The sequence below is a fragment of the Phalaenopsis equestris genome, unplaced genomic scaffold (assembly GCF_001263595.1).
Source record: "Phalaenopsis equestris unplaced genomic scaffold, ASM126359v1 Scaffold000198, whole genome shotgun sequence".
Taxonomy (NCBI): Eukaryota; Viridiplantae; Streptophyta; class Magnoliopsida; order Asparagales; family Orchidaceae; genus Phalaenopsis; species Phalaenopsis equestris.
In genome coordinates, this window is record NW_018164640.1 from 339,118 (window position 1) to 359,443 (window position 20,326).

General features: G+C 35.4%; 1 protein-coding gene and 1 long non-coding RNA gene across 2 annotated transcripts in view; one reads left to right on the forward strand and one right to left on the reverse strand.

Annotated features, from left to right (window-relative positions):
- LOC110022602 (probable beta-1,3-galactosyltransferase 14) overlaps window positions 1-15,637 on the reverse strand; it is a 34,151-nt gene extending 18,514 nt beyond the window's left edge. The window contains exons 1-5 of the mRNA XM_020721638.1: window positions 15,118-15,637; window positions 7,012-7,164; window positions 6,836-6,918; window positions 6,652-6,751; window positions 5,488-5,601 (exon numbers count right to left, since the gene is read on the reverse strand). Coding sequence (XP_020577297.1) covers window positions 5,488-5,601; window positions 6,652-6,751; window positions 6,836-6,918; window positions 7,012-7,164; window positions 15,118-15,506 — 839 coding nt within the window. The 5' untranslated portion in view covers window positions 15,507-15,637. The remainder of the gene's footprint in view (window positions 1-5,487; window positions 5,602-6,651; window positions 6,752-6,835; window positions 6,919-7,011; window positions 7,165-15,117) is intronic.
- Window positions 15,638-19,272: 3,635 nt separating this feature from the next.
- LOC110022614 overlaps window positions 19,273-20,326 on the forward strand; it is a 6,025-nt gene continuing 4,971 nt past the window's right edge. Inside the window, exon 1 of the long non-coding RNA XR_002293796.1 lies at window positions 19,273-19,615. This is a non-coding gene — a long non-coding RNA (uncharacterized LOC110022614). The remainder of the gene's footprint in view (window positions 19,616-20,326) is intronic.

Below are 20,326 nucleotides of genomic sequence, written 5' to 3' on the forward strand. Positions count from 1 at the left end.
GCTCGACCGCTAGGCTCTCCAATTGTGGGAGCTCGACTGTCAACCCTTCTTCTTCTTGAGGCTTTACCTTCTCCTAATTTATGGTGACGATTCCTTCCCCGTTGTTTTATTCGACGACGAAATCGTGGTAGGTGGTTGTGCCCCTACTCATCTCTGCCTATAAAAAGGCTTCTTAGGGTACTTTTATGGGTTGTTGAAAATTTTCTGAGAAAAAGGGAGGCTGGGGTGTTCATTGGTCGCTGCTTTCTCGAAGGTTTTGGGAGGAAAATTTCTATAAGCATTTTCTTAAATTTATTCTAGAGTTTTCTTTTAAGTCTGCATTAAGAGGTATTTCTCTTCTTCCCTCTAATCTGCATCATTCGGATTTGCACCTGAAAGTACTTATTTTCCCTTCTAAAGCATGTGGAAGTAAATTTTAAACTTGTTTTGAGATCTAATCATGGATAGTTTCTAGAAACAGTAAAAATGGAGCAAAATATGGATACTTTTTCTATTTATGCTCAAAATTCATGATAGATAGAATTTTGAAAAATTTTAGTTGTTGTCATGTGATGATAGTTGCTTATCTAGAATATATGCTAGAAATATAATGCTGAAATTCTTTGTTGTTGTTGCTCCTGTTCAAGTAAATGCTGGAATTAGTTTCAATACTGGATAATATGTTGGCATTAGGGATCCGTTTATGCTTATTCGTTCACTGTTACCTGTTACTATTTGAAACATATGTTGGGCGTAATATTTTGAGACACAAAACATCATGAGATTTGACTATGATGGCTGGAAGTGTTGTCTTTCTGTTTTCTCCATTTGTTGGGCACGGTTTTGGCTTAAATCGTATTCTTTTCTTTAACCTTTATTTTGGGCTTGATTTGGTCTGAGGTCTGAACTCAGTTTGGCTCGAAGGTTTATCTGTTGTTGGCCCCTTTTTGTGGGTTTAGTTGAGCTAAAATTGTGATTTTTTTTTCCATCTACTAAACTCGATTTTGACTGGAACTCTATTTATGTTGCCCCTTTGCTGCAGTCGATTTGTCTGTCATGGTTCTTCCTGTTGTCCCTCCTGCTGGGCTCGGTTTACCTGTCACTGCTCTTTCTGTTGCCCCTTTGCTGGGCTCGGTTTACCTGTCATGGTCTTCTGTTTTGCCCTTCTTGCTAGACTCGATTTGCCCAAACTGTCATTTTTTTTGTTTGTCCCTCTTGTTGGGCTCGGTTTGATCGGAGGTTCTCCGGATAATGTTCCTCCTGAGATTGTTGTTGATAATCAAGTTTGTCATGCCAAAAAAAAATTATGACCTTCATATGTACTTCCATGCGGGAATGATTGATATAAGTAGACCAACTCACTATCACGACTTGCTTGATGAAAATGGTTTCAGTTCAGATGATTGATAAAAACTTGTCCATTCACTCTCTTATGTATATCAAAAGAGCACAATTGCAATATCTGTGGTGGCCTTCTCATTGGCCACCCCTATTCGAATACATGTTATGATCCATTAGCTTAAGGATTGGTTTTGACTCCTTGTATTTAATGATTGACTACCCGTGAGCTTACATTGGGGCTTAGTTGTGCTTTTTCTTGCCCCTACCCGTGAGCTTCTGTTCTCTTTCCAGTCCCAAACCGTGAGATTGTATTAGGGCTTGGTTGTACTTTTTCTGGCCTATACCCGTGGGCTTATTTTGTGGTTTAGTTTTGCCCTTTCTTGGCCCTACCCGTGAGCATAAATATGTAGTGGTCTTCTTCTTGTTGCCCCTACCCGTGAGCCTTACTTCATGATTTCTCTATGAGAACAGTTAGTGGTGGTCTTTTTTTTGTTGCCTTAGTCGTGAGCCTTATCTTGTGAGTTCTCTATGTGATAAGTTGGGCTGGTGGTTGTCCCCTCTGTTACCTCTGGTCTGTCGCCCCTGACCGTGAGCATTTATATGATTTTATCTGGATGATTTCATGTTTATGTTGGAATTGAATGGTTTTGATATTGACATGATTTTTGGAAGTTAGAAGGTTGCCCTCTATGGATTATTTTCCTTTATTTTGTGAAATATGAAAGACTCTTAAAACTTCATTTTGAGGAAGCATAAGATTGATATGAACCGGATTCATGAAGGATTTGAAAGCTCATAAAATTGTCATTCACGAAAGAGTTTTTTCTTTTTTTTTTCAAAGTTTGACATTAAGGTTTGGATAATATAAATGTCACATTTGAGTTCAGGCTTGGGTGTGTGATTATGTAAGTGATGGTGGAGCCATGTATACAATTGTCACATTGATTCGGATCCGTTTCGACCTGTTCGAAATAAGATTTGGAAAGGATATCCTTCTTGGGTTGATCCATTTATAAAATTTGAGAAAATAATATCCTTCTTGGATTGATTCAAGGATCTTGGGCCCTCCTTTTTAGATCTTTTCGTTACAAGTTTTGAGGGTTGATTCACCCTTCATCTTTTCCATCTTTTGGGTGAATCAGTTCCTCCTCTCTCATCCCCATTTTTATTTTTTTATTTTTCCTTGCTTCTTGGTTCGATTTTCGGTGCTTATGTCTGACACATAAGTGTCCATATATAGTATTTTGCTATATATGAAACCATCAAGCAAGGTCGCAAGTAGGTCGGTTTTGTTTTGGGGCTTAGAGCGGTGATGACAAAGGCATGACTGTGGTAGAGCGGAATGATATTTCATCCTACGACATCAGAACCCAATCCTGGGACCTGATAAACTGTAGGATGATAATATCATTTCATTCACCAAATTCACCAACACGAGACTAGCGGGGGACCCGTACCTTCTTAGGTTGTTGGCGGTCCTGCCTCCGATGGCGTGATCGACTCGTGGACATTCCTAACTTTTCAAAATTGATAAGAACATATACAATATTTATAAAAAATATTTTTACTACAAAATTGATACAACTTCCTTTTGTATGCCTGAAATCAATGTGCATGCTAAAATATAATTTTTAAATATATTGTAACTTGATTGTCCACTTGTTGATTACCAGTACCGGGCTAAGGAGTACCCTCCTAAGTTAGGTTTAGTAGGACACCCTTCTAGTTGAGTGACGGGCTCTATACATCAAGGTGACCGATAGTAGCCTTCGACATCCCTCGAGTACAAATATATAATATCTGAATATCTGTACAAATATATAATATCTGAGCCTAGCCCTGACCCGAGTGCTTGCGGTTTTCTTTCTTCGGATTTTTCATGGGATTTTATTGGAACTTTTGGTAAAACACTCGTGGTCTTTTTTCGGAATCTTCCCGAGTTCTCAGTGACTTTCCTTGAGTTACCATTTACTATTTTTTGCTTCGAGATTTCCGTCGTAAGTCATTTGTCAATTTTCTCGAGTTTTCTTCCATCATGGGTCATTTATCGCTCTTTCTTGAGTTTTTCAAATGGTATTTCTTTTGTTGATACAATGCATGCTAGCTCATTTCTTAAATTATGTCATTATACTTGTACCTGCTATTGTTTATCTTACACACTACACCTTAGAGTAGGAGGCCAGTAGTTGATTTCATAAGAGGTACTCGGCAGCAGATCGTTGACTAAACAATTGCATATACACTTAAAATTAATGTCAAATCCGAAGGTGTTACGACGGGGAGCTTGGAACGAACACCATGGGCAACATGACAAAGACACGCAGGAAAGCAACTTCGAGATGGATTTGTAATAGTACAACAAGTTCACATCAGCTTAGCATTTTTTTTAGTTTAAATAACAAGTCATAGGACTTCGAGTTAGTTTGCTTAGCGCAATGTAAATTCTTACCTTATCTTTAGGACTTTTGCACAACCCTGTTATGCAATTATAAGTTCTAACACTTTTAGGATTCTGAGATTACCACCCGGTACGGTGTAAAATCTTTTTATCTTTTTAGGTCATTTGTACGATCAGATATCGTGCGAATGTAAATCTTAAATTCTAAAAAGAAGTTGCAAGATTAAACATTGAATAATATTATTTCAAAGACATAAAGTCAAATAATAGGATAGTTGCGAGGTCACCGGGGTTCTCCCTGGACCTGTGATATCCCATACTCTTCATTCATTTGGATTCCTTAAAATAAATGTTCCTGTTTGAGTCACTCCCGTTTGATTTTCCCGTGTCCAATCTTGGAAACATAAACTTTGAAATCTGGAAAGTAAAATCACTTATCTTAATCGAGAGTCTTCTTAAGTGACCCGACCATTTAAGATGTAATTAACTATGGGGGTTTGCCTCTATAGAAAACTTGAAACTCAGGTAAAATAAACATTATCTAATCACCCTATTTAATCCTTTATATTATAAGGGAACTTGTCGGCCATACATAAAAGGTTTTGCAAACCAAATGGATGTCACAAATTTCTTAGTTTAGGTGGTTGAGTTTACTGTTAAGTGGTATGCTTATCCTTCAGGATAGTGTATTACTTGTGGTATCGCGCTCAACCATCCAAACTATTTAATATGTTAGACTCGTTTGGGCTCATCTATTTTTAAATTAAAATGTTACTTTTAAAAATCATATTTAAATCAAAACTATTTTTTATATTTTACAAAAAACATCCTTTCCAAAAAAAAATAACGGCCGACAAGTGATTCACAAGGATGGTAAGAGAAGAATCTGAACATAAAAATTTTTGCTCAAAGGAGAAAGTGATTATATGAATGAATGGGAAGACGATGACTAATGAATTTTTCTAGTTTGTTTTATGAGACTTGAAATTTTATTAGTTTAGTAATGCATTAAAACGTAGTCTTTATTATGAATCATAGGAAATTATTATAATTTAGAACTTGCAGGTTCACGCTAGAAATTTTATTTTTAAATCAGGTATGAGTATCATATTTGTTTTCTATGATCAAGTTTTAAGTTATATAATAAATACTGCATGTTCAATAATTGTTAATGAATGTAGCGTCATATTTATAATTCTATATTAAGTTATCAGTGTTTTAATTAATAAAAGCACCACTTCACTTCGCTCTTTGTGCTTTGAAACAAAAAATAAATCTTGCACATCACATTATGCTTTGTGCTTTAAAATATTGAAAAACTGTACAATGAGTTAGCTATCAACTCATATCATACGATATTTTATAATCATGTTAAAAACCTAAAAATTGTTCTGACAATAAAATCATAATGTCTACGCTCAGTTTTACCACAGAAAAGCAAGCAACAATAGCATATATGCTGGGATACTATCACTACATAGGTGAAAAAGGAACATTAAACTTGACTAATTAAGCTATCTATAATGATACCTACTATGAATTAAGCGATGCTGACCACTTAGTTTAACAAAACCCAGAGATTTCACTAAACAACTTATGTCAGTGCAGATCTAAAAATAAAGGTCTGTAATGCTAGACAGGAATGAAAACATATTAGTAACAACAAAGATAGGATTTATACATGCAAATTTTATACAATATTTATCTTTATATATTTAGATGTTCGAGTGAGAATGTATGTAAGAAAAAAGAAGAGTGATGTAGCACACCTATCATTTCTTAGAGATATCAAACTTGCAACAACTTCAGTTGAGAGAGCATAGATGGGACCATATGCATGCAAAAAGTACTCACTCCCTAGCAAATGAGATAGAGGCTCATACCTGGAAAGATTCAAAGTAAATTTACTTGTTAACACATACAGTGGGCCATAGTAATGTAAAGCAGAATAGTGTATCAATATCAGAAAATAGAAAAAATGCTCCTAAACTAAGATGCCAATATTTTCAGATGGAATAGAAGGTTAAAATCTCTAGATTTGATACATATCCACAAGAGATAGCGCATCAAGTTTTTCCTAGTAGATCTATTTATTAGGGATTTGAAGTCTTAAGCATTCCATTTCACATAAATTAATACACCATAAATTATGTAAAGTAGACAAGCTATATCTAATAAACATCATGTAAAGAAATTTGCAGACAAAATACGAGTTATAGGATTACATAAGAATATATTTCATTTACCAGTACTGAAAGGTTCATTGAATCGTTAGAAAACAAGGCAGTAGTAAAAGCTTTCTAGATAATATGAATTATATGATAGGCAATTACAAGAGGTTATATGGGTTGGTACTCATATGGCTGCAATAGTATTTTAGATGCATTAGGCTTAATAAATAACAAAACGAGTCAGTGGAATCCTTTCATGACTTCTTCATTAGAATTATGGCATCAAAAGAAATGACCTAATCCCCCTTGGCTGAGATTCTTCTTCTTTCCCTTCTTTAATAGCCCATTTTTTAGGAGTTTATGGAGAGCATCAATCAGCCTCGATCTTTGTGGGACTGTGCTCATTGAGAGAGAGATAAATAGAGATTCAAGTTCGCCATAAAATCCTTTAAATGGGAAATTGAGAAGGAGAATGAAGATAAATCTCAGCAAGAGATTAGTTCATTTAATTTGATGCCCTAATACTTCCAATAAGAAATTATCTAAAAACTTTATAATGGCTCATTTAGCTATCTATTAAACCCAATACAACTCAAACTATCCACTTCGAGTATTTTATTATTAACCTATATAACACTTATAATTACCTATATTATTTATAATTACACAAAATACCATACTTCTTAGACATGAATTAGTTAATAATGCATGGCCACAAGGAAACAGAAAATAACTCTAAAGAACTATACAGCTAATACTAACCACTTAAGTTTTGGATCAGTGAATACTGGGCCCTTCTTCATGCATCCAAGATAAGTCTGTGGGTTTGGGCGTTCTTTTGCCAGAAGCAATGAAAGGCGATCTGGAAAAGAATATTTAAAAACCCTAAGAGAAGTAGGAAGACTGAAAAATGACAAAGAAAAATCATTGCACGAAGATAAATCACCTGGCCTTAGGTATATGTCATCATCAGCTTTAACATAGAAGTCAGCATCAAATAATGCATAAGCAGCTTTGAAGAAGGCTAGCCTATAGAAAGAGACTAAATCAGGTTTGAAAAACTTCGTTGGCAAATAATTCAAGAATACTACAGACTAACAGAAAATATAGCACATTTCCCACGTTTTATATGGGAGTTTGCTGTATTCCTCCTCAATGTCTAATAGCAAGAAGTCGTCATATACTTTAACTTCTCTTTTTAGCTCAGCTGTCTTCTTTTTATCCTTAGTCTTGCCAATCACAAATCGAAAAGCCAAACCAGTTGATTCTTCTAAACTGCAAAAGCAGAATGTGCATAACGCAAAACTTTCAAAAAATCCATTTTTAAAGGAAATAAAAAAATATATATAAGTATAAATTTCTGGATTTGCCATTTCCAGAGAAAAGGAAAAAAAAAAAACTAGCAAAGATTGCAAGGACAGAGAAACTCCATAGCGAAGATGTTCCTGAAAACATAAATGTAATGTAGAAAATTAAGAATATACAATGAGTAAAGATAAAAAGTATAGTATTGACAACTGTGACTGCAACAGTAGCAGGCATTTATAGGGTACATTTGGTGTCTTTTCTGTTACAGGAAATCTGAGGACGTTATGGATGAGTGGCTGAGATATATTGGAGTGTGCTGGTGGATGCTGAGGTATGCCTATGGTTATATGGTCTTTAACGTATCGCAAGCAGATAATCCTTCATATCTGAGTATAGAAAATCTAGCAAAGGAGAGCTCTTTGGTAAAGAGAACAGCCAATTGATCAGCATGTGAGCTGTTATAATGGATGAGGATGGTTTGCTCTTAGATACATTTGCGGATGAAGTAGTGATCAATTTCGATGTGCTAGATATGGGCATGAAATATATGTTTGTTGGCGAGCGTGATTGCAGAGATGTTGTCACTATATAATGGAGTTGCGGTATTGGAGAATGCTAGGTCACAAAAAAGACGATGAAACCAGATTATTTCAGTGGCAGCAGAGGTAAGTGTCCTATATCCAACTTCAGTTGTCACAGAAGTTTATTTATTGGCACTCCAAGAGACAAGACTTTCAGCAAGAAAGATGCGATATCCCATTATTGACTTGCAATCTGTAGAATTCCATGCTCAATCCGAGTCGGTGAAGGCTTGAAGGCTGAAAGAGGCACGATTGATAGAAATTCTGACTGTTAGGATTCCCTTTATGAACACAAAGTGCATTTTAGAAGTTGGAAGTAGTGGTTTGAGAGATTTTGCATAAATTAACAAAGGCGATTGGTGGCAAAGACAAAGTCAAGTTTTGTGATGTTATAATACTATAGAGATCTTGTGAGTTGTCTGTAGAGTTGAGGTTGGGGAAAGGGATCATCCATATTGGGAGGTGGTTTCCCAAAGTGGAAATGGGGTAGGACTTCATTTGCAATCCTGCATATCGGCTTTTTCCCCCCACACACGCACAAATGTGCGCACACCGCATACGCCAGGCCTTGAACCCAAAACCACTTGATTAAAAGACAAAGCTCTCAACCACTAGATCAAGGTGACTTCAATATCTTGCATGTCTGCTTTGATAAGTATTTCATGAGCACATTTGATTTGGCAAAAATACGTGTCAGTGACAGTTGGGGGTGACTTACAAGGCCAGAAAATGTGATAATGGCCCAAGGTCCTAGAGGGGAAATTGTTGTTGCCGTTTGCTAAGTATGTTTTCTCGTGTTGTAGTGTCATTTACTATAAAGAGTATATCATCTACATAGAGAAGTTGTTGATAGATACATAGAAAGAAGTTTGTTGCATTGGAACGAAAGCCAAGTTACATGAGATGATTAGTGGAAGTAGTGAACCACTGTCTGGGAGCCTATCTTAGACCACAAAGCCTTTCTGATGAGGCAGATGTGATCAGGAACTGGGACTCCACAGAACCCTGGGGAGCTACTTCATGTAGACTGTTTATGTGAGTTCTCCATGGAGGAAGGCATTTGAACCGTCTGATTGACAAATATAACACTGGCGGGTTACAAAAAATTTAAGAAGAATATGAATTGTGAGGAACTTTGCCACCAGGCTAAATGTTTCCATATTGTCCGGATCATGCTCTTACCTGAAGCCTTGAGCAAAAAGCCTGGATTTGTATCTGGCTATAGTCTAGTTGTTGTGGATTTTAGTTCCATTTGCAGCCTAGCAAATTGTAGTGTGGAGAGAATGGGACAAGCTCACAGGCCGCTTGAGCTTGTAAGGTTTGGAATTCAAGTGAAATTGCTTTTCTCCAGTGTGAGGTTTGACAGCTTCTGTGAAGATGCTAAGATGAGATGGGAAAATGGTATGTGCAAGATCAAATTATTTCTTTAATCAAGTAATGCAATTTTTAAGTCGGGTTTGCATTGAGTGATGATTGGATGTGGGAGGTGGCATTTGAGTGGGGAGTATCAGTTGGATGAAAGGTTGTGCAGGGAGTTGAGGCGCGGGGGGTGGAGGCGCCGCAGCTGATTGGGTTGAAGTTGAATGATATGTTTTGGTGAAGAGGTGGAAAACAAGGGCTAATATAAGTGGTGTTTTGGTGAAGAGGTGAAAAACAATGACTAATATAAGTGGTGGGGGAGAATGACAATGTGTAGTGGATGAAGGTGAGGGTGAGTTCTGAAAATATCTTCAGAAAATATAACATGATGAGAGAGATATATATTGATGGGGCAAGACAATGATAGTCTTTTTGAGATGTAGCATAGCCTAAGAAAACATAGGTAATAGACATTGGAGTGTTGGGTTAATAGGGGCGTAACCAAAAAAAAGTAATGGCATCCAAAGATTTAAGCTGATGATAGTTAAAGTCCCTTGTTGTATAATGTTTTATAGGGGGGATCATTTTGATGATGGGAGCTGGTAGACGGTTGATAAGGTAGTTGGTTGTGAGAAAGGCATAGTCCGAAATTGTCATGGTAGAGAGGATTCTAATAAAAGTAAGTGAGTTGCTTCGAGGAGATGTCAATGTTTACAGTCAGCTGAATCATATTGCTCAAGGGTGTAAGCACAAGTGCACAAATATATAATGTAAAATTGCTTTAATGTTGTGAAGAAATTATTTTTAAACATTCTCCTTCTTCATCAATTCCAAGTATTTTGATGCTAGCATTGTATTACATTTTAGCCATGCTTTTAAACTCAACAAATTTTGAGAAGGGTCAGATTTGTACAACATCGAATATAACGCCTAATTTTTGCATAATCATCAAGAATAAAACACAACATCTATAGCCATTAGTAGAGAAAGTGCGGAAAAGAGTACATACATCAATGTGAACTAACTGTAAAGGTGAGCTAGTACAATATTGTGATCTAATACAAGATCGTGATCAAATAAATGATAAACAAGTACTTTTGAAAAGATGACAGGTAGTGCAGGTAGTCTGCTGGACTTGACGCTGAAGAATAGGATGCAATTTTGCAATGCTGGAGTTAAGGGTTGCATGAGAATGGCCTAAAATTCGATGCCATAGAGCTGTTACAAATTTGATGGAGAATAGCGCTAGATACAGAGAGAAATTGTCAGAGATAGTAGAATCTTTAATAGAGCAGAGGCCTTTAAGGCAAGAACATTTGAAAAGAAGTTGTCCAATCTTCTTGTCCAATATCTTGTAGGTATTGGAATCAAAGAGAGCAATACATGAATTATCAACAGTGAGTTTATTAACAGAAATCAAATTGTGTGATAGGTTGGAACATAGAGAAGTTGATTTAATGTTAACTTAGTGGTTGGAGTATTTAGGAGGCCTTGAGTTGTATGAGAGATGGGTATGGTCTGGTCATTGCCTATGGAGACTTAATGATTGCATTGATTGGTGGGATTCTGGGATTCTGAAGATGATGAGCGTCAGAGGTTAAGTTTGAGATAGCTCCCAATTCCAAAATCCATTTGATAGAGGGATTGATCTGTTGAGTCGTGTTCGAGCAATAAGATCTTATGGTTTGAATGGCACCCAATGAAGCTAAGATCTTGGTAATGCCAACAGTTAGCTGTGGTGTGACCTTTCTGCATCAGATTTGGTGGGCTAGAACCGTAGTGGAAGTGATTTCACCTCTTGATGATGTTTATGTTAGATCAATGCTTATGGTACCATCTATCTCGAGCTCCACGAAATCAATATAGAGCCCGCCAAAATAATTTAAAGCCTTAAATTAGGCGTAAGACAAAAAATAATTTAGTCATTTGTTAGTAATTATTTTTGGGTATAAATCGGGCTTAATATGTTTATGGTTAGGTTATATGATGTGTTTGACTGTTGTCTTGAATCTAGGGTTATGGTTTGAAAGAGATCACCTACCTCTCTAATTGTGGTTCTTTATCTTTTATGTATTTGTTTTGTGTTGTTTTGTGTTTGTGAAGTAAAATATTATGATTGCCCTAATTTCTGTGGGAGTTGTGTCGTTCTTATCAAATTTGTATCAGAGCATGAAAAGACGAGATTGCGGCGCTCCATTGTGCGCTCCATTGTGATTGAATCTTGCAATCCATTCCTGATTCAAGTGTTGGGAAGCCAGCGATGAGATCACAATCTCTCTGGGAAGCCGGCGAGATCGCGACATATAGGGCATCTCCTTTGCATGATCGTTGTCAATTGTCGTGACCAAACCTCGCGATACAGTAGTCGAGTTGGGAAGCCTACGACGGAATCGTGGAGTACAAAACCTATTGTCATGACTGAACCTCGCGATACAATCACAATTAGAGCAAGCTGGGAAGACTACGACAGGATCGCGACATTGTTGTAACTGAACCTCGTAATACAATTGTGATTCGAGCTAGATAGGAAGTCAAAGATGGGATCACGATACATTCCTGATCAAAGGCATCGCCTTAGTGATCGAACCTCACAATACAGTTCGGATTCGAGCGAGTTGAGAAGCCAACGACGGGATCACGATGTAAAGGAGTTCTGTCTTTATGATCGAAAACCTTTATGGAAGTAACGACGGCCAAAAAAATAGATGCCTTGGAGGAAAAATTAGAGGGAGACTTAGGCAATATCATATATGGAATAGAGGAGTCTTTCTCGGACATGAAGGGATTGTTCTCATCCATGGAAGGGAGATTCATGTCCCTGGAAGTAATAATGAAAAATATCATGATTTTCCTATTGCGAGATCGAGCCATAGCTTTTGAGACAAACGCGAGCGACAACAACCAGAAGGATTCGCATAACATAAAGGCATATTGTTGTTTTAGGCAGATATGGAGCCGCAAGATCGAGCGAAGCTATCGGGAGCAAACTTGAGTGGTAGCACTCCAAACCGTTGAAACGGACCAAAGCGGGCGAGATCGAGCAAAAAAGTCGAGAGCGGATTCGAGCGACGGCAGTTAGTGGGAATTGCATGACATCTGCAAGTTTGGAATGAATAGCACAGTAGGCAGAACGGAACGGAGTATGATACATGGATGGAGAAGATTAATTTGAAGGATTTCAAATTTGGAACAAGGACTACAATGGGTGGAACCTCTGCAGAGGGCTGCATCCAACCACACTAGCGTCTTTGTTGTTGGAGCCTTCCAAGAGAAAGACGATTCAGGAGCCTATGAGGATGGGTTAACTGAGTATGAGGCAATCAAACTTATAGCAGGAGGGAATTCAATATGGGTCGAGGAAGAGAACACAACCCCCGCTTCATGAGTGGAACGTACTTTGGCCGAGAAATTTGGGGAGGAGACTGCACATAAAAAGCAAAAGATATTGATCTTTAAAGTATGTATTTGGTTAAGTTTATCGCGTGGAGAGATATTTTATTGTTAATGAGCTAACAAAGGAAGAAAAATTGAAGGCGGCGACCCTATATTTAGAAAGGAAGGCTCTGTCGTTTTGTCAATGGAGAGAATGACAGTCGATAATTAGAACATGGGAAGAATTCAAAGATCGGTTGTTGGAATGTTTTAGAATCACGTGGGAAGAAGTCAAAGATTGGTTGTTTGAACATTTTAGAACCACGTGGGAAGAAGAATTACACGAGCAATTTTTTTGCATTGGTCCGGGAAGGGTCCGTCGTGGATTATAACAAAAATTTAAAGTGCTACCAGACAGTTTTTTGGAAGACCACATTAGCCAATTAAAAAAAGGCGTTGAGGGTACTCGGGGTATTAATGAATCCATCGAAGGTGGTTGCTATGTTGGATTGGTCACTACCTAAAACATTGAAGAGGTTGAGAGGATTTTTAGGGCTTACAGGATACTACCGAAAGTTCATGAAGGGTTACAGTTCGATTACATGACCATTGACGGAGCAACTGAAGAAAGATAACTTTTACTAGGGGGAAGTGGAGACACAGGCTTTTGAGATATTAAAGAAGACCACGACGAGTGTACCAGTGTCGACGGTACCTGATTTCAATCAACCATTCATTATAGAGATGGATGCCTTAAGCTGTGGGTTAGGCACAATCCTCATGAAGTGTGAACGACTCATCTCTTATTTCAGTCAAATGTTGTTGGAGAGTCAGACTCAAGTCAATTTATGAGTTGGAGTCATACGGCTTGATTCAATAGAAGTTTTCCCTCTTCCATTTTGAGGATAAGGTGTTTTTGGGAGGAGAATAATGTTAAATCGACAACTACGGCTCCGTCCGTTTCGTGCTCCACTAAGTCAATGTTGAGCCCGCCAAACTAGTTTAAAAATTTATATTAGACGTAAGACAAAAAGAGCAATTTTAGTCATTTGTTAATTATTATTGTGTTGTATAAATAGGGTTTAATATGTTTAGGGTTAGCATATGTGATGTGTGTGTTTGTTCCCTTGAATCTAGAGACAGGGTTTGGGAGAGATTGTCTACCTCTCAAATTGTATGTGTTTATCTTTTATGTATTTGAGTTGTGATATTTTGTATGGGTGAAATAAAATATTGTGGTTGTCCTAATCTCCGTGGAAGTTATCTTGTTCCTATCAGTTTATTAGTAGATCCTCCTCTATTTGAAAAGGTAAAACTATTGCGGCCTTTGCCCCTGGTTGCTGCTAGAGCCTTATGAGATAGAGGTTGTTTAGAAAGTCAGAGTATCTTCATGGCTTTTACAACTAGATTGGTTTCTTCACTGCAAAGATGGGAGTAGAGTTCATCCAAGTTGATTGGCTAAAGATTAGTTTGAATTGCAATTTAGAATAATTGGTAGTTGCCTAATTGGTTGGTAGTCTATTAAGAGTATATAGAATGATTTCCGCAAGGGATGAGGGAGCACCGGCAAAGGCTATTGCATCTATATTGCTCTCAATATCAGACAGATACTATACGATAGTTCTACCGAGCATATGGATATTGTGAAGTTCATTCTCAATTGAATCAATTTGAATTTGTTTGTGAATTGTAATTTGTGACTAAAGGTAATCCATATTTCAGAACAAGTGTCAAGAAAAGAACATAGGAAAGTAGAGATGGGTAGATAGTTGCATAGAGTGCGCCAATTAGTTTTTGGTCAATTAGAATCCATAGCTGATAATCACGGTTGGGTGTGAAAGATCCTTCATTGGCAATCAAATGCTTGACTAATGAAGAAACACTTTCAGTAAGATAGCCTTCAACCCCATTGCCTTTGAAAAGTTTGAGAACCTGATCACCTAGCAAGATAGTTTTCGGCTATGAGTTGAGTGGTGAGGGTATGTTTGAGGTTGTTCATAAGGAATTTGAGCTGAAGAAGAATAGGTGTACTGTTGATCTGAAGGGCATAGTTTATAAATGGCTGAGGACTGTACAGAATCCATTTGAGAAGAAGGAATAGGAATTCCTCAGCTGTGCCGACATGAGCTGCTCTGATACCATGAAAACAAAACTGTAGAAACACTAAGATTAAAAATAAAAGTATATTATTCGCAACTGTGATTGTAGCAGTAGAAGGTATTATAGGTACACTTGGCATCTTTTCTCTTACAGGAAATCCAAGGAGGTTATCGATGAGTGGCATACATATATTGGAGTGTGCCGGTCGATGCAGAGGTATGTTGATGAAAAGTTGACGGTCGATTTAGTATCAAATCAAGGGAAAAGCTCAGAATCATTACTAGGGATAGATCAAACAAAACAAAAAGCAGCATTCTCCAAAATGAAATAGATACCCCATTGCAGAAAGGAACTTCAAATCTGATAACCCCGATAGGAACCGAGTTCGAATAGTAAAAAAAAATTGAAAAAAACAACATCAATACAATAATCAATGACTGATACTAAACAAACGACAAATATAATTAATTAAATGCGATAGAAGTCGAAAAATACATAGACAAGTTACCGTAGAAGACCTTGGCGATCGGACGGAAACCACGTTTTCCGGAGAGATCTCCGCCTGCCAGCGGATGCAAACCCTGTCTGGATCCCAACAAAGCCCATTATTTTTTGCCTCTCTCTATGACCGGCGCCTCCATTGAGGACGAAATGATCGGACAAGGTTCCACTACCGCGCTCCCAAGCTACAGACATGGATATGGGATCTGCAGCGAAGCACTTGGGACCAGAGATGAACTCTCTTAAAAGAACGATGGATCCAAAGAGGATGCCAGCGAGACCCATGATCAGGAAGCAAAGACAGAAATTGGAGGAAGAGGAGGAGACGCGGCGGAGGCGGGAGGTCCAGGAGGGTAAGGTGCTGTGAGAGTAGAAAAACTTCGGTGATTTAGCCATGGCGTGCTCTAGTTCATAACAGTTCGATAAGGTAGACAGTCGTCGGAGTTGGCCTGCTAGCTTCTTGGAATCTTGGGTCTACGGCCTTCCTCCTAACGATGCTTCGCTTTTGTTTCTTTGTTTTTTTTCTTTTCGCATCCTCAACTCTATTAAAAAAATACAAAACTGATTTAATATAAGAGAAATAGAATGGTTGGTCGAGCACCGGTACACTCGTTATTTTCTTTTTTAATGAGTGCATATTCTGTCGGGACTCCTAACATAGAGAATCATTCGGAGTCCAATGAAATCAAACCACGTAGCGGTGACAGAAAAAAAAATAAAAATGTGTTATTCCGTATTATTCAGGTGTTAGTGTTCTGAGAATATCTGGTATTCTGGTATTATAATAACAAATACATCAATAATACTTGAATAACACACAATAATACTTGAATAACACGGGAGGAATATTCTTTCTTGTTACCGGGTAGATTTTATTTTATTTTTCTATCAACGCCACGTGGCGTGATCTCATTAGACTTCGAATGGTTCTCTAGGTAATGAGTCCTGACAGAATAATTTTTCCTTCTTTAACTTCTCAAAAGCCCGTCTCCCTACTTCCCCCTACTCAAAGTTATCTTTCTTCAATTATTTCATCAAAGGCCATACAATCAAATTGTAAACGTTCATGAACTTCTGGTAGTACTTGTAAGCCCACACAAGTAATACTGAAACTCCTTCCATGAAATAAGGTTATATCAAAACAAATCAAATAATAAAATCCAATCAAAACCACAAGAATAAAGATAGGCCAAGATGAAACTCTTATAATAGTTGATTTCCAATACAGAGCTAGAAAACATCACAAATCAATTCAAACCCAAGAAAACCATTTGATCCTAAAGGTTGGATCAAATATACCTAAATGAATCATAAGATTGTAAAAACTAATGCAAACAAGTTTAATATCTGAAAGAAAGATGACTACATACATAAATTAAAAGTTCAACAACTAATCAATGAAAACAATGGTTGGAAATAATATGAGGCACCTCATTCTTATATTTCCTTTTTATGCTTTTAATTCTAAACAACAAAATTGAATTTTTCTAACCAAAAGATCAGCAAGAATACTAGAATTATTAAAAAAAATTATTATTTCTTTCAACCCATATGGTATGAGTGGTAGTTGAACATTGGAAACCTTCATTTGGAATACATTTCTTCAAAATATTAAGAGAATAATGGTACTGAAAAAAAGATGAGTATGAGTTTTATTAGAAGAACAACATAAAACACGTATCGGGTTAACATGCATATCAAAATATGTTTAGACTGTAACCCTCTAGAAAGAATTTTCCAAGCCATAATAGTATAAATCAAACAATTTTGTGCTAATATGTCTTAGAATTATTCTCATAGGATATAGAATAAATCAAGAAATTAGAACAATTAGTGTTTCTTTTCCAAAAGTAATTAGTATTACCATCCTCAATGAAAATTTTGATGTTATGAATTAAATTGATGGAAAAATCAAGATTATTGTTATTAATAGGATAATTCTGCTGGTCATTGACAATCAGATTAGAAATCTTAGTAAAAGAAGGACAAGAGAACCAAGTTATGACTTTTTGCCCATTGTGATCCTCCAAAGAAGAACTATCAAGCCAAGAATTAAAGAAAATTTGATGTTATTAATATTAAAAACTAGGTTATTTCTTTTTCTTGAAGCAATTTGAGTCATATTTTCCAAAAAAAAATATTATTTATGTTTTTGCAACAAATAATAACGATGTTCAATAAGTCAAGCCACGAGATAAGAATTAGAATTAAAATATCTTCAAATATTTTTAGCTTTGCACATAAGATAAAACGCTTATCTTATTTGGTTTTGGATATATATCAAATAAAGTAAGAATCATTATTTGATGATTTGTTTGCCCAATTGTACTTTAATGGATGGAAGAACTAACACTAAAATCCAAAAAAAATGTTAAAAATTGATCACTTAAATTAAAATCATGCATATTAAGCCTTCATTCCTTTATCCTTTTGGATATGAGACAATCTCAATCCATATAGTAAAACCGTGGGGTCAAAATATTTTTAATAAATATTACTAGTGAGGTGTTGAAGATAATCTTTAAGTAATTTGATTAACATGTTTGGATTTGTACCCTAACTCACAAACTTGAAGTCATAAAACCACTAATTTGTGCACTTTTTGTTATGATGTAAAATCCTTAGTTCTTGGCCCACTCATTAAGCATTTATGATAGGATTATAAGTCCTAATTATAACAATGAGAAAATCCAACAAATAAATCTCAATCTAAAGTATATAAGAAAATCTCAATCTAAAGTATATAAGAAAATCTCAATATGAAAAATGTATGTTAATTTGACATGCCACTACACTTCTTATTACATACCACTTCTTACTTTTTCTTCTTTTAGAATTCAAAAAGAACCATTTTAAATGTGAACCAATCCTAATTGACTTCCAAATTAAAAATCACTGATTTTGAATTTTGAAATCTTCAGGAACACCAGTCAACATTCTAATTGAAATATTTTCCAATAGATTACCTCTCACAGACTGTATATAATTATAATGTCTATCTTTAACTTTAATGTTATTTTATCCTCATTTATTTTCAAATATGATGTCTCATTATTAGTCTCATCCTAATATTTGAGTATGCCTATCTTTAACTTCTTCAAATCATCATGTTTTATTTTATTTTATTTTATTTTTTGAGGTCATTCTATATTAATGAGCTATTAGAGAACCATGCAATTGGTCAATTATATCATAGCTTAAATCTTTGGCAAACTAAATATTGTTACTTATGGATCCCACAAATTTGATAAAGAGCACAATATCCTACTTACCTATTCATGGCTTGTTTATTTATTTCCAAGAGCTCATAACACTTTGATAATCTTATTTAATTATCTAAATATTTTAGTGCCTTTCTGACTCTCATTTCAAATAATTTATGTTACCACAAAAAATCAATACATGTTTCTCAATCTTTATTAGTCGACTTATCTAAAAAAAATCTTAAATTACATGTTTCCATTTATAAATCATATTTGAATGCAAATTACAATTCTTGCCCTTTTTCATTAAGATTAATTATGCGTTTGGAAAACAATTGATTTGCAGCTGTTTCTGAATAAATGACCATTCTGCCTCTGTACAATATTTCTATTAATGTTGTATAAATGATCATTCTAGATAATCACATAATTTATACAAGTACGAAAATAAATACTCTCCGATTATGTTAAAATTAAAGTCTGAGTTCTCTATGAGACTATTTTCATCACAATTTAAAGAATTTGTTCACTATTTTAACACTTCTATAAATTATTGAACAAGAACAGTGACATATAAATTACTTATAAGGAATAAATTTTGAAGGTATATTATGATTGTCGTAGTTTAAAATTTAAAAACTATTTCATATTATATTTAATTTCCAAACTATTTTATTATTTTACGTACATTCCACCCAATTTTAAGTTATTTGCATATTTAAAATCTAAATTTTACATTTTACATTTATAAGATCTAAATATTTTATATTATATTAAAAATATCACTTTTTAATTTGTTTAAAAAGTCATAATAAATATTTTTAAGATGACACTTATAAAAGTAGAAGTTTAGGTGGTATAAATGTAAATAAATAGGTTTTTGGTGGCAGGTATGTAAATCTTCCCTTTTCTTTTTTTTTTTTAATTTATTTTTTTATTTTCCTTGTCCACCGTTTTCCTCTCCCTCCTCGTTCTGCAGAAAGGAAAGGAAAACGGGGAAGCGGAGAGAGGGGCCTCTGCGTTATGAAGAAGCGGAGAGGACCTATCTTCTCCATATCTTCGAGTGAGAGAGGAGACAATGACGAATCAGATTGAAGATGGGCGGCGGAAGAAGATCAACAACAAGAACTTCAATTCCTGAGAGATGTGCGAGAGGAAGCGAAGCGTCAAAATATTTACTGAAATGCAGAATGTGCCATTCGACCTGCGGCCCGCGTTTAACATAAAATCTAAACGATTTTTTTACAGCGGCTGCCCGAACGCTGAATCCAAACAGTAAGACAGCGTTTTCAAAACATCACGGTATGTGATAAGCTGTCCCAAAAGCAACCTAAATCTAGTTATTCATGGGTCAAATTCTTTTTTTTTTTTTTTGCTGTTTTATGAACTTCTTTCCCTTCAATAGAGATTATTATGAATTTCATATTCTCATAAAATAAAAATATAAGTTCTCATGTTACAAGATTGAAATAAATAATCATCCCATTTTTCCAAAAATTAAAATGGATACCATCAAATAATGATGGCCATGTTATAGAGTGAGATTCATTCCATATTTTCATATAACAAATAAATAATATTATAAAATTCTAATAAATTAAAATCAAAACTTTAAATCATATGGACCACTCTATAGATATAATGTCAATAACTATAAAACTAAGACATTGATATGAATTCTAATTCTATCAATTGTTAATTGACTTTCCATGCTTCCTTATTCATTGGATTCATGAAGTTTAGAAGTTTGTACTTTTACATATAAAAGACACATACTCTAATATACTATATTTGTTTGATACAAAACATGCTATATCTCATCACTTAATTCAAAGAAAGTAAAACCATCGGTTCAATGATTTATTAGGGCACTTTGTAATAATCAAAATTATGTCAACAATTCATGAAACAAACAAAGTCTTATGATGTCGGAGAGTACAAAGTAGGAAAAAAATTTTAACAAGAAAAATAATATAAAATAAAAATCTTATACTTATATATATATATATATAT